Source organism: Nicotiana attenuata, unplaced genomic scaffold (genome assembly GCF_001879085.1).
Source record: "Nicotiana attenuata strain UT unplaced genomic scaffold, NIATTr2, whole genome shotgun sequence".
NCBI classification, from domain to species: Eukaryota; Viridiplantae; Streptophyta; class Magnoliopsida; order Solanales; family Solanaceae; genus Nicotiana; species Nicotiana attenuata.
In genome coordinates, this window is record NW_017673460.1 from 100,130 (window position 1) to 113,235 (window position 13,106).

Consider the following 13,106-nt stretch of genomic DNA (forward strand, 5'->3'; position numbering starts at 1 on the left):
TAGTTGGGCCATCCCAATCCGACCCCATTAACGGGGCTTCATCCACCTGATCCTCCCCACCATCGGCGGTGAAATCAATCATCGGACCTCCGGGCAGAGATACTATCTCGTCAACTAATGGAGCTTCATCGGTCTCCACCAGTTCTGCACCGCCCATTGCCGGAGATGGCCCTTCGGTCACCGGGGAGTTAACCGGAAGATCCGTCGGAAGGACGTTTTGGGAAGAACTGCCTGCCATTGTTGATTCAATAACGAGAAAGAAATAAAGTTTGAGGGACAAAGACGGAAGTTATATCAATCGAAGAACAAAGATGAAGGTGAATTAGCAGGAAGAAAAGCTTCTTCAGAATCTCTCTCAGACAAACAATGAGAATATAAAAAAAAATGAGTCAGCCCTTATTTATAAGCAACACAAGTGGCTTTCACAAGCCCCAATAGCCTTCATTAACTACATGACCAACCGCAAACCGATTCGGTTCTGCAGAAACGTGCGTCATTATGACAGGCTCCATGAAGCGGCTTTTCAGTCACCAACCGGCGTCTCACCTGCGAAACGGTTGCAACGACCCATGAACGCCGAGAGGATGTTCCGTGCGCCTTCAGAATGATGGACGCTGCCAAACACGTATCCAGCGTACCCCTACTCCCTTCGGCTGCACAACATATGACCCGTCCACCATGGTCGACGGTTATGCTCCCAAACAAACGTAAGGATCGGAGCGCAACAAAGCTCGACCTCACTCGAATTAAGTTAACGGGTCAGGTGCCTTCGCCAAGGGGGAAAGTTCGACCTTGACTGAACGACGACTTGACAACATAATAACAAAACACTCACACTCTACAAGGCTAAGGGCTATCGCCAAAGAGAATTCGGCCTCGACCGAAACGACAGCCGACCTCCCTATCCGAGTTTCTCAAACTATAGTCGATGAAATTCGCTCATCGACCTCGGCCAAGGCACGATCTCAATAAGCGGAGGGACTAACTGTATGGGTCAGAATCCGACCCCACGATAACTAACGAAGCTAATTCCGTCTTAAGCTAATTCATGATTAATAAGTGGTACGACCACTTAGAATTAACAGTTTTTAACCCTTGCCTGATTTGATCAATAAGGCCACGGCCCATCCGCCATCATGAAGGCGAAACCCCAACGTGGTCACGGCCACTAATTGCCAATTCACGAAGCTCATAGCTATAAATACCAAGAGAGAAAATCCTAGAAAGGGGGCTCCTTCTTGGTCACTATCCGGGAGAAAGAGAAAAAACACAATGATACCCATATTATGAGAGAGGAGAACACCATTGTAAGGCCCTGAACCTCTTCATGGAGAGGCAGGCCAAATCAACATTGTCAATAAAGGATTTTCATGTTTCTCCTCCTAACTCTGAGTACTTATTTTCGTTTCCTTCATTTGGTCCAATGGATTATTACGTTTTGCTATGATTTTCCCTTGATTTAATTATGTTGTTTTATACTCATAAAGTATGTGATAACTTTTGAGCAAACAAATAACATATAAAATAATTTTTTAAATGGAATCTACTCGTGAATAATAACATAAAAAGTAGTAACTTTTTTAGTGGAATTGACTCGTGAATAATAACAAATAAGATAATCTTTTAAGTGGAATCGACTCGTAAATAATAACAGACAAAATAATCTTTAAGTGAAATTGACTCGTGAATAACAAACAGAATAATCTTTTACCAGTAATTTATATCGAGCTTTAAATTTGAGTGGTACGCTAATTTTTTACTCTATTTCAATTATTTCTTATTCCAAATTTCAATTAAGTATATTTTCTAAATGCTTACTCACTACTAGTATTTACCAATTGAAATTATTTATGGTTATAAACAACCTAAACCATTAATGGCTGTCTTAATTTCCATTTTCCACACGCAGTTTCCTTTCCCCGCAAAAAAACACACACACACACACACTGATTAACACACGTACCTGTACACACATAGCAGCCACATACACAATCACTATATGTCCCTACACTCACTGTATTATATATTACACACACATGTTCTCTTTTCTCTCTCTTTTCCTCATCATTTTCCTCTTTTTCATTGCCGGCGCACACAATCAGAAAAAAAAAAAGCCCTAACTCTAACCTCCCCTTTTCTCTCTCTAAAATAAATAAAAAATTCTATCTGGGTTTTGCTCAAAATCCAATCTTTTAAGGTATTTTCTTGGATCTATTGTCTTTTTTTTTCCCTCAAGCTGAGTTTTATCTGATTTTAAGGTTTTTGCAGCTTTAATTGTGCAAGATTTAATTTTTATTGTATGTTCATGATTGCTTATATGTGTTCTTAATTGAGCCCTGTAACCAATTTTTTGGTAAAAGAAAAGGGTGGGAATTACACTAAATTCAATCCTGAAAGGTATTTTCTTTGATATGATGTAATCTATTTCAGCTGGGTTTATTATTTTATAGTTTGCAATTTGATTTTTCTTGTATGCTTATGGTTGTTTTACTTAATACAATGCTTTGTTAATTGAGCACTGTAATAACCAGGCTGACTTTACTAAAAAAAGGTTGGAATTGTGGCCCTAAATTCCCTTCTTTTTTTCTCTCTCTATTAAAATTTGTTGTGGATTTTGCACAAAATAATATCTTGTAAGGTATTTTGGTGGGTGGATCTATCAATTCTGTTTGTAGATGGGCTCTGTCTTGTTTTAAGGTTTTTCAAAAATTTTATACAAGAATTCATTTTTATTGTATGTTCATGACTGCTTTACATAATAGTAGAATGTTTTGTTAGTTGAGCCATGTATTCACCATCTTCTGTAAAGGAAAAAGGTGGGAATTTAGCCTTAGGTCCCCTTCTCTGTCTATCTCTCTAAAAATCCAATCTTGGAATGTATTTTTTTGGATCTTTTAAGGTGGGTTCTTTCTGGTGTTTAAGGTTTGGTTTTTTCTCTATGCTCATTGATTGCTTGACTTAGTACTATGCTTTGTTAATTGAGCCCTGTAATCACCTTTTTTTTTTAAAAGAAAAAATGCGGAAATTATAGCTGAATCTGTAATAATTGAAAGAATTCTTGATGATGCAGTTTAAAGCCAGTTTCTGTTAGTTGCTGGTTTTTTAGTTGAATGTAGATATCTTCAGACTTTCACAAGTTGGGCCTTGAAAAATTTACTGATTACAATTATTTCCTAGTACCATTTTCTTCTTGTGAAATAAGGAGGCGGGAGTTGTGGTTGAATATGGAATTATCGAATTGAGTTCATGATGTATAGTCAAAAGCTAGTATCTTTGTTATTACTAGATTTGTTATTTTTAGCTGGATTGGACATCTTTTTAAAGCTGGGTGTTGCAAAATTGATGTTTATGTTGCAAATATTTCTTTCTGATATTTGTTGTATAATTGTATCTTCATTAGGTCTAGTTTGGTTGATATCTAATCTGTATATGAGTTGAGTTGTCTGATTCATTTGCTCCCTTTTTTTGCCTCGTTGTAAGCTCTTATCAAGTCTCTTTCTGTTGTCTTGTTTAATCAATTAGGAAGGGTGCGCAGAAGGGAATTGAACATCAAATATTCTAGTCAGTTCTATGATCTCAAAGAAAATTGGATTCACATAATGGATTAACTGAAAGGTACATCTAGCTGCATCTCGTTTTAGCTGTATCTTCGAAGAAGATTGGCCTTCTTTGAGATTCTACCTGCGGATGTTGATGTTTCATGCTTATTCTTCGCTTCTTAGTCAATATCCTTGTACTTCTGTTATCTCTGATGAAAGAGTATCAATCTTTATATGTGAGTCTTAAACCCATGTATTCTTGGTCCTTGATTTCCGTGTTGGCTAGCTGTGGATGAGTAAGGTATATTTTTAGTTTCCGCCAGCTGCAGGTCTTCTTGCCCACTGAAAACTGAAAAGAAAGGCTTACAAATAACCTGGTACCCTGACAAACAAAAAAATATAGTAGTATTCCAAAAATTAAGTATGATTAAAGGGGTCATTTTTATGTTTAGCTTTAATTATGATAAAGATGTAGGTGGTTTCGATGAAAATTATTGAATGGTTAAGAAAACTAACAAAACAAGAATATCTGCAGCACCTCCAAGAATGAAAATGAACTACAGTACATTTTAGGACGAGCTTAAAAGAAAAGTGAAATAATTCTAGGAAGATCAGCTTATAAAAACTCATTTATTTTTTTATAAAAAACCAAAAAGAATTCCATTAGAACTAAAGAAATTAGTCAACCTTAATATAAGAAACACCTTCTAGCGAAAGGAATCATTGATTATTAAAGCTACCCCTCTCTCTCTCTCTCTCTCTCTCTCTCTCTCTCTCTCTNAATTAATTTTCTGCTTCTACGTCTTGGAAGAAACTAGAATTTGTAACTTCTTCTCAAAAGCAAAAAAACAAAAAAAAAATGTTTTTGATGCCATCTTGGCCAAACGCCTCAAAGTGTTTTTTTAAAAACGTTATTGCACAAAATTAAAAACCGCAAGTTGTTGTAAAAATCTCTCTCTCTCTCTCTCTCTCTCTCTCTCTCTCTCTCTCTCTCTCTCTCTCTCTGCGTTGGTGTGTTCTTTTTTTCCTTTGACATCTGACGTTGAACTAAATTGTTGGACGTATAGGTATAGTGTGGTGAAAAAAAATTATAGGTTGGTGAAAGAAAAACTTTTTCCTGTCTTTTGTAAAGTTCAGCTGCTTATTCGCAAAGAAGAAAAATGTTTAGCTTCTAGTGTTTAGCTAAAATAAGCATTTCTTTGGAGCTGTTCAGAGCTTTCTCCTACATATATAAGGACAATATAGACCATTTTACAGAAGTTTTAGCTACAAAAATAGAAGAGAGGAAATTTTAAAATTATGAAAATTAGAGAAGAGTATCCTGCAAGCTTATAGAGGAAAAAGTTACCTTAAGTGCGGTTAAAATTGTGTACTATTCGAACTGTGCCCCATTAAATCTCGTGGTTTCTCGGTTATAAGAAAAATATCGTGTACTATTTTCAAATAGCTTATTCTTCTGCCCAATACAATTATTTGCGTTTTTTGGGTCTGTTCTGTTCTTGACGTGATCATATCTTCTGTTTGGAAGGAGAGAGATGTAATGTTTGCTTATTATTCTGACTCGATCTGGTGCAGGATGTTGGTCTGTCATGATTGTGCAGTGGTGATTTTGATGTTGCACAAAGTTTTACTTCCTTGCTGCTGATTACAAGAACTTGGAGTAAAATTTGATTGCTAATGGATCGAAAGGATACTTCAGGATTCGTAAGCGGGGGTGCGATGTGCTCTTGTAGACACATCTAACCCTAGTTAAGACTAACTTTCTTAAGCCCGGAAGTCAGGCGACTGTTCTTTTTCAATTGAGATTTTGTTCAAATAGGAGTTTTTGTACCAGCTTTTAGCTTATGGATCCCAGATTCCGCTATGTGGGGTTTACCGTGAACCCTCAGTTAAATGCATTCAAGAATCTGGACAAATCCGTCACAGTTGGTGGAGTTGGAGTTGGAGGTGGTCATTGTGCTGATACCACCTTACGGCTTGATTCGATTGGCTCTTCAATTCCTTCTACCCCTGCCACAAAAGGAATCAAGCGGAAATGGAGCTCAATTGGTGGATCTGCTGATCAGCAAATTGGTTCATCTTTGTGCCTACGCTTAGGCCACTCGTCAAGCTCCTCTGATAGTAAGGGGAGCTCAGGCGCTGCGTGCACTTCAATGTCTTCAGCAAGAGAAAATGATGAAGGGTCTTCGATGGACCTGGACTTGGACTTTAGTCTCCATCTTGGTAATGAGAAGATCCCAAGCTCAAAAAAGTCTGCTCACCCCAATTCAAGTAAACTTGACAAAGGGCTTGCAGTTGATCTGGAACTAAGTCTTTCTAGTTGTGCTGCTGAGTCTGATGTTACTACTGTTCATTTGCTCTCCACCTCACCACAAAGTATCATGAAGGTGCCACAGGCTATAGCTGGAGCTTTTCATACTGATGAAGTATCAACAGCTACACATTGGAAGGCCAGCAACATTTTCCATCCATTACAAACTCCAACAGAAGCTGGTTCTAGTTACTTCTTGAACCAGGCTGCAACACAAATCAAGCAAGCTCCAGTCTCTCCTGATCTCTCGTCAAGTTTAATCGCAAATTCAAAAAGCTCAGTCACCTGTACTTCCGGGTTAACACAACAGCAGCAGCAGCAACAACAACGTAACAGTAGTACCAAACAGTGTCAGTTCAAGGGATGCGTAAAAGGAGCAAGAGGTGCTTCTGGCCTTTGCATTGCTCATGGTGGGGGCCGTAGGTGTCAGAAACTAGGCTGCCACAAGGGAGCTGAGGGCCGGACTGCATTTTGCAAAGCCCACGGGGGTGGTCGTCGGTGTGAGTTCCTAGGTTGCACCAAGAGTGCAGAAGGACGCACTGACTTTTGCATTGCTCATGGGGGTGGACGCCGTTGCAGTCAAGATGGGTGCACTCGTGCTGCCAGAGGGAAGTCTGGATTATGCATTCGACATGGTGGTGGCAAGAGATGCCAGAACGAGGGCTGCACCAAAAGCGCAGAAGGTCTCTCTGGCCTCTGCATTTCACATGGAGGTGGGCGGCGCTGTCAGTACCCCCAGTGCACTAAAGGAGCGCAAGGAAGCACCATGTTCTGCAAGGCACATGGTGGTGGTAAACGTTGCACCTTTGAAGGGTGCAACAAGGGCGCAGAGGGGAGCACGCCTTTTTGTAAGGGTCATGGTGGTGGAAAAAGATGTTCATTCCAAGGAGGTGGGGTCTGCCCGAAGAGTGTTCATGGGGGGACACTCTTCTGTGTGGCGCATGGTGGTGGCAAGAGATGTGCCGTGCCAGAGTGTACCAAGAGTGCAAGAGGAAGAACTGATTTTTGTGTACGCCATGGTGGTGGAAGAAGATGCAAAGTTGAAGACTGTGGAAAAAGTGCTCAGGGAAGCACTGATTTCTGCAAGGCCCACGGCGGAGGGAAGCGATGCTCTTGGGGTCAGCCCGATTCTGAATTTGGCCAAGGTGATGGTCCTTGCAACTCATTTGCTAGAGGGAAGACTGGACTTTGTGCATCTCATGGTGCTCTCGTACAAGACAAACGTGTTCATGGTGGTGCCACTTTAGGGGCTATGGTCCTGGATTCAGCGCCAAACCAGTCCGAGAAGATGAAGGGAATTGTCAACCTAGAAGACATCTGTTTTGATGCCATGAAAATGCAGAGTAATGGTATGACATCCGCCAATGGTTCTGATGTGGAATATTTTGGATTTAAGCAAAATACTAATATGCAAGTTGGAGGCAGCTCATCATCAGTTTCTGAAGGAAGGGTGCATGGAGGAAGTTTGATGGCATTGCTGGCAAGTGGCTCTGGCCGTACCTCAAACAGCAGCAAGGGAGCAGTTACTGCGTCTGAGCCTGGGAATTCTTTCCTAGTTTCCAAGAACTGGATGTAAGATGTATAGCCACTCTGTATTCTCAAGTTGATTGTAAGACCACAGCGTTTCCACCGCTATGTTATGTCATTTTCGTTTTAGCTTCTTCACTGGTACAGTGACTGTGAAGCTTTTCTTTCTTGTGTTTAGTGGGTTTGAACTAGAACTTCTTACTATTAAATGTATGTGTGTCAATAAGGGGAACCCACTTGGGTCAAATTAGCCTTGTGAGGTTGGGTCATTGGTATTTGTTCTATGTACATAGCCTTTTTCATGTAACATTTGGTCTTTGTGAATATTCAGTGGAGTATGAGAACTTGTAATAGTAAACCTTCTAGCAGCTTTTCATCCTGAGGTTCTATATTTTCCATTTGATTATTGAATATTATGAAGGTTCCAACAGCCGTCATCGCGTTATAGTGATTCATACAGTTGAATGCAAGTTTTCATTCATTTCATAATTTGGTATGAGGAGATATGAATGCATGTCTGTAGCTCTTTGTAATCGTTCCACTGAGCAGTGAACCTCAGTCAAAAGAGATATTTTAAGGCTTTGTTGCATGCTGGATACATCTTTTGCCCGAAGACCTTACTAGCTCTGCAGCTTGGCTCGTTGCTTCCTCAAATCTCTCTGAAATGTTATCCTCAGATTATATGGTGCCTAAAGAAATCAATGCAATGGGATGAAATTGTCAGGCATATATTCCAAGAGTTTAACTTACATGCACTAACATTGTACAACCTTTTATACCATCAAGTTAAGATTACCTAATGCAACAGGTGACTAATATAGTAATTCTGATTTTGTGACAAATTAGCGAGACATCCTCACTAATCAGGGTGGTGTGTTGACAGGTAATCGAGAGTCTCTTCTAGTCGTACTAGTAGTATTAGTATTAGTCTTGTATTCTCCTATTCCGAGTTCCTTATTGTTAGACGATGTGGCATAATTGCTGGTAGTTTTCGCACTTCTCTTATAGCTGCGTATTCTAGATCTTTGCTATTACATGATGTGCTATTTGTTTCCATTATCTTATTTCCTTGCCATTGTTATTGTTTGTTTATTGTGTCCTTTTCATTGTTCTTGAGCCGAGAGTCTATCGGTAACAACCTCTCTTCCTTCATAAGGTAGGGGTAAGGTCTGCGTACACATTACCCTCCCCAGATCCCACGTGTGGGATTTCACTGGGTTTGCCGTTGTGAGACATCCAGAAGTGGAAGTCCACCAAATGTTACAGTGTGAATATATGATGAAACAATATAGTTTTGTTTACTAACTGTTAAGAAAATCTGAGTACACTTAATATTCCAGATGCTTCTGTTTTTCATTATAAAAAAGAAGTAGCAATGCAGAAAACATGACTCAGAAATGTACCAACTTACTTCCAAACAACAACTGAATCACAAACATTGTGTGTCACTTCCTCCTATAACTCTGTGAAATCATACAATTCCAGTTTGATTAATAGCTTAAACTTCACCACCCTATCACATGGAGAAGAAGATCCGACGTCCTTACTTGTTTCTTTTTTCAGTAGCCTTTGCTTTCCTTGTTACAGATCCGTTCGGTTTAAGTCCAGTCGGAGAAAATGACTTTAGGCCAGTGAAGAATGACATTGCACCATATGAACAAGTCATGGAAAATTGGCATGGAGACAAGAAGAGCCGGTTAAGCCTCGGGAATTTGGAGTTTGTTAATGAAATTTATGGTCCTGAATCACTAGAATTTGATATTTCAGGCCGTGGACCATATGCTGGACTAGCTGATGGCCGCATTGTAAGGTGGCTCGGGGAAGATACTGGCTGGGAAACATTTGCACTTGTCACTCATAACTGGTAAGCATATATTATAATCTTCAAACCATATTTTTGTTTATCCATTGATGTATGTGTACTTTATAAGGTCGGAGAAGCTGTGTGCAAAAGGGAAAGATTCAACGACGTCTAAGCAATGGAAAGTGGAACCACAATGTGGGAGGCCGCTTGGCCTGAGGTTCAACAAGCAGAGCGGCAATTTGTACATAGCAGATGCTTACTATGGACTCCTGGTTGTTGGTCCTGAAGGAGGCGTGGCGACGTCTTTGGCTACACATGTTGAAGGGAAGCCCATACTCTTCGCTAACGACCTAGATATCCATACAAATGGCTCCATCTTCTTCACTGACACTAGCAAGAAATACAACAGAGTGTAAGTTTATGTTAAAAAATTTATAATCTTTCGACTTTTCGAAATAGTAGTACTAATTCTTTGTTATGTGAATGCAGGAACCATTTTCTCATAATGTTAGAAGGAGAAGACAGTGGTAGGATTCTTAGGTATGATATTGCTACAAGAAGTACTCATGTTGTTTTGGATGGTTTGGCTTTCCCTAATGGTGTACAATTATCAAAGGATCAATCTTTTCTTCTCTTCACTGAAACAACCAATTGCCGGTATGTATCCCTCTTCTCTACCCCCCCTAAAGGAAAAATAAAGAAGGGCCGCACCACAAGGGGTGTGACATAGACAGCCTACTGTAATAGCCCGGCCCATAAGTGACATTACCACTTTTGGGCCTAGGCCCGCATGGCTTTTAAAACGCGTCATTAGAATCTAAGACTTGTTTACTTATACACACAGCATTTCTTGATACCATATGTAACAGCCCAGCCCACTAGTGAAATTGTTCCTTTTGGGCCTAGGCCGGCACGGCTTTTAAAACGCGTCACTAGAGACCAAGGCCTGTTTACTTATATACCCGGCATCTCTCTCGTGTTTTGTCGATGTGGGATTCGCCTAAAGTGTCACACCTACCCTAATACAAGCATTAGTAGCTGCTTCTACAGCTCGAACTTGTGACCAATAGGTCACATGAAGACAACTTTATCATTGCTCCAAAGCTCCCCTTGTTTAGTTCAGAATAGCTCGCCTAAATGTTATCTGGTGTTGTTGTTGTCAGGCTAATGAAATTGTGGCTAGAGGGTGGAAAAGCAGGCAATGTTGAGGTTATCGCGAACTTGCCAGGATTTCCGGACAATGTAAGGGCGAACGAGAAAGGTGAGTTTTGGGTAGCAATTGATTGTTGTCGAACAAGATCACAAGAAATTCTAATTCATAATCCATGGATGAGAAGCATATATTTTAGATTGCCAGTTCAAATGCGTTACTTAGCAAGATTGATGGGAATGAGAATGTACACTGTTATCTCACTCTTCAATGAAAATGGAGAAATTATTGATGTTCTTGAAGATAAGAAAGGTGTAGTTATGAAGTTGGTAAGTGAAGTTAGAGAAATCAATGGGAAGCTATGGATTGGAACTGTTGCTCATAACCATATTGCTACCCTTCATTACCCTTAATTACAGATTAAATTGGTGTATTTGTAATAATTAGCAAATTCACTTGTTCTTTACTCTATTTAATATAAATTCCCTTTACATACTTTGAGTTATTTTTGTGGAAATAAATGAGATATGCATGTTGCTATCTTATTGTTTGAACAATCCTTTGCTCTTGACTAGAGGCGGACCTATATATAAAATTTAGGGCTCATCGTAACGAGAGAAAAGCCTTGACCTTCCCTTCTTCAATCCGAGAGGCTGAGTCCCATCATAGGTCGTATTAACCCTAAAATAATCTAGTTTATTAAGAAGCATATAAACGTCATACTAATAAGAAGCGCGTAGACGAAGGGAGAGGGGCTTTTTTGAAAGGCTAGAAACTTTTACGGACCTCGTAAATTTCGGCAGAAATCTTGTATATGTAATTGTATATCTTGAAGATGATTATATAAATAACTTGATATCATGAATACTAAAAATCTTTAGGGACACTGATTGAGCAGAATAGTGATGTCACCATCGCGTTAAAATTTTAAATCCGCGTCTGCTCTTAATAAAATACCAAGAATATGTGGCATCCAAGATCCTCATCCAACCAGCCGTTGAAGTGTTGCCCTTGGCCTTAACTTGCCTTGTACAAATCTATAATGTACATAACTATTGGTACTAATCTCACTCGAGGCATAGTATAATTGATCATATTTATAAATGGGGTTGAAGAATTTCATGTTTATAAAAAGTAACTATGGTATCAAACTTTGTAGATACATAAAGGAAAAGACTTCATTATCAGAGTTTTCCGCGCTTTTATGGTTGCAAAGTATTATTCTGCAACCATACATTATAATTGCATTGAAGCAATAAACTTGATCATAATGTTTTTACCTTTTAGCCCAATCTTTACGTATCTTGTTTAATCGATTTTGTATTAGCCATATATTAATTGACTTATTAACTATAATCTTTACGTATTTAGTAATAATACCAAAAATGCTACAAATTGTACAAACAATTTTTTTCAAAATTTTAGCTTCAATAATCTGGTCTAGGATTGTTTTCTTGACTTTTGGCTAGCAAAACAGCCGAACAATTACGACAAAATGGAGTACGTTTCTTTTTATTCGATATTGTAACACTGACCTACCCCCCCCCCCCCCACTAAAAAAAAAAAAAAAAAACCCCTTCAACAACACTTTGTTAACGTTAAAAAATCAATTGGTGAAAAAATAACTTGTCATTGTTTTTAGTAATGTTTGATTTGAAACTATACCATTTAAATATGCAACTCTTTCATATTATATTTATTTGTACGTGTATCCCTCCACCAATAGATCCACGTGAATAATACTTCCTCTTGTCTCAAATATTACTCATTTACTTATTTTAACATATTACTCATTTACTCAAGGGAAGTTTTATAGAGCTGTGGTTAGACCTGCCATGTTGTATGGGGCTGAGTGCTAGTCGGTGAAGAACTCCCATGTCCAGAGAATGAAGGTTGCGGAGATGAGGATGCTCAGGTGGATGTGCGAGCTCACCAGGTTAGATAGGATTAGGAATGAAGTTATTCGGGAGAAGGTGGGGGTGGCCCCAGTAGATGAGAAGATGCGGGAAGCGAGGCTCAGGTGGTACGGGCATGTGCGGAGGAGAAGCCCCGATGCCCCGGTGAGGAGTTGTGAGCGGCTGGCGGTGGTTGGCGCGAGTCGAGGCAGAGGGAGGCCCAAGAGGTATTGGGAAGAGGTGATTAGGCAGGACATGGCTAGAATGCGGATTTCCGAGGACATGGCCCTTGATAGGAAAGTCTGGAGGTCTAGTATCAGGGTTGCAGGATGGGAGCTTCTAGAATTTTTCGTACTTCTGTCCCAGGGCTGGGGGGGGGGGGGGTTTTCTAGGGCTCTCCATAGATGATCTGTGTATTGTATTGTGCCCCCTTATGGTAGTTACTGGTCGATATATTTGCATGCCATTTTATTTATGGTTTATGTTTAGATAATTATTTATGTGATCTCTGCTGGAGTTACTAATGCTCTTTTGCTTTTTTGTTTTTTGTTTTTTGTTTTCCTTTTTCCTTTTCCGTTGTAGTCCGTAGGGTCGTAGTTTGGAACCTAGTCCGTTCGTTTGCCCGTTTTCGGTCGGGGTTAGGTCCGTGTGTTACGTACGTTTACCCTCCCCCGAGTACCCCTACCCGTTACTTCGGGGACCTTACGTACCGTGGGGTACTTTGGGTTCGTTTGGTTTGGTTTCGTTTATTTTTAACGTATTTCGTACGTTTTACGAAAACGTTGGTTTACTTAGGTTAATTAAAGTTTAAATTAAACTTTTTCGTTAAAATTCGTATTTTTAAAAAACGGTTCTAAAAGTAACTTAAGGTTAGAAAACG

At 39.6% G+C, this 13,106-nt stretch overlaps 2 protein-coding genes across 3 annotated transcripts; both read left to right on the top strand.

Annotated features, from left to right (window-relative positions):
* Window positions 1-2,065: 2,065 nt before the first annotated feature.
* Window positions 2,066-7,807, top strand: LOC109216435. 2 transcript variants are annotated; one of them, XM_019380583.1, is made up of 3 exons: window positions 2,066-2,197; window positions 3,523-3,615; window positions 5,115-7,807. In XM_019380583.1, exon 3 carries the CDS (start codon window positions 5,384-5,386, stop codon window positions 7,424-7,426), a length of 2,043 nt encoding a protein of 680 aa, XP_019236128.1. In that variant the 5' UTR covers window positions 2,066-2,197; window positions 3,523-3,615; window positions 5,115-5,383; the 3' UTR covers window positions 7,427-7,807. The 2 variants fall into 2 exon arrangements, with proteins under 2 accessions (XP_019236128.1, XP_019236129.1); XM_019380584.1 differs by lacking the exon at window positions 3,523-3,615.
* Window positions 7,808-8,789: 982 nt separating this feature from the next.
* On the top strand, window positions 8,790-10,836 carry LOC109216434 (protein STRICTOSIDINE SYNTHASE-LIKE 13). Its single transcript, XM_019380582.1, has 4 exons — window positions 8,790-9,241; window positions 9,309-9,593; window positions 9,671-9,838; window positions 10,345-10,836. The coding sequence occupies exons 1-4, from the start codon at window positions 8,898-8,900 to the stop codon at window positions 10,742-10,744; spliced, it is 1,197 nt and encodes a 398-aa protein (XP_019236127.1). The 5' UTR covers window positions 8,790-8,897; the 3' UTR covers window positions 10,745-10,836.
* Window positions 10,837-13,106: the final 2,270 nt, after the last annotated feature.

Coding starts and splice junctions, on each gene's coding strand:
- LOC109216434 (XM_019380582.1), top strand. CDS start 8,898: ATGGAGAAGAAGATCCGACGTCCTTACTTGTTTCTTTTTTCAGTAGCC. Junction 9,242..9,308: donor GCACTTGTCACTCATAACTG/GTAAGCATATAT, acceptor GTACTTTATAAG/GTCGGAGAAGCTGTGTGCAA. Junction 9,839..10,344: donor ACTGAAACAACCAATTGCCG/GTATGTATCCCT, acceptor TGTTGTTGTCAG/GCTAATGAAATTGTGGCTAG.
- LOC109216435 (XM_019380583.1), top strand. CDS start 5,384: ATGGATCCCAGATTCCGCTATGTGGGGTTTACCGTGAACCCTCAGTTA.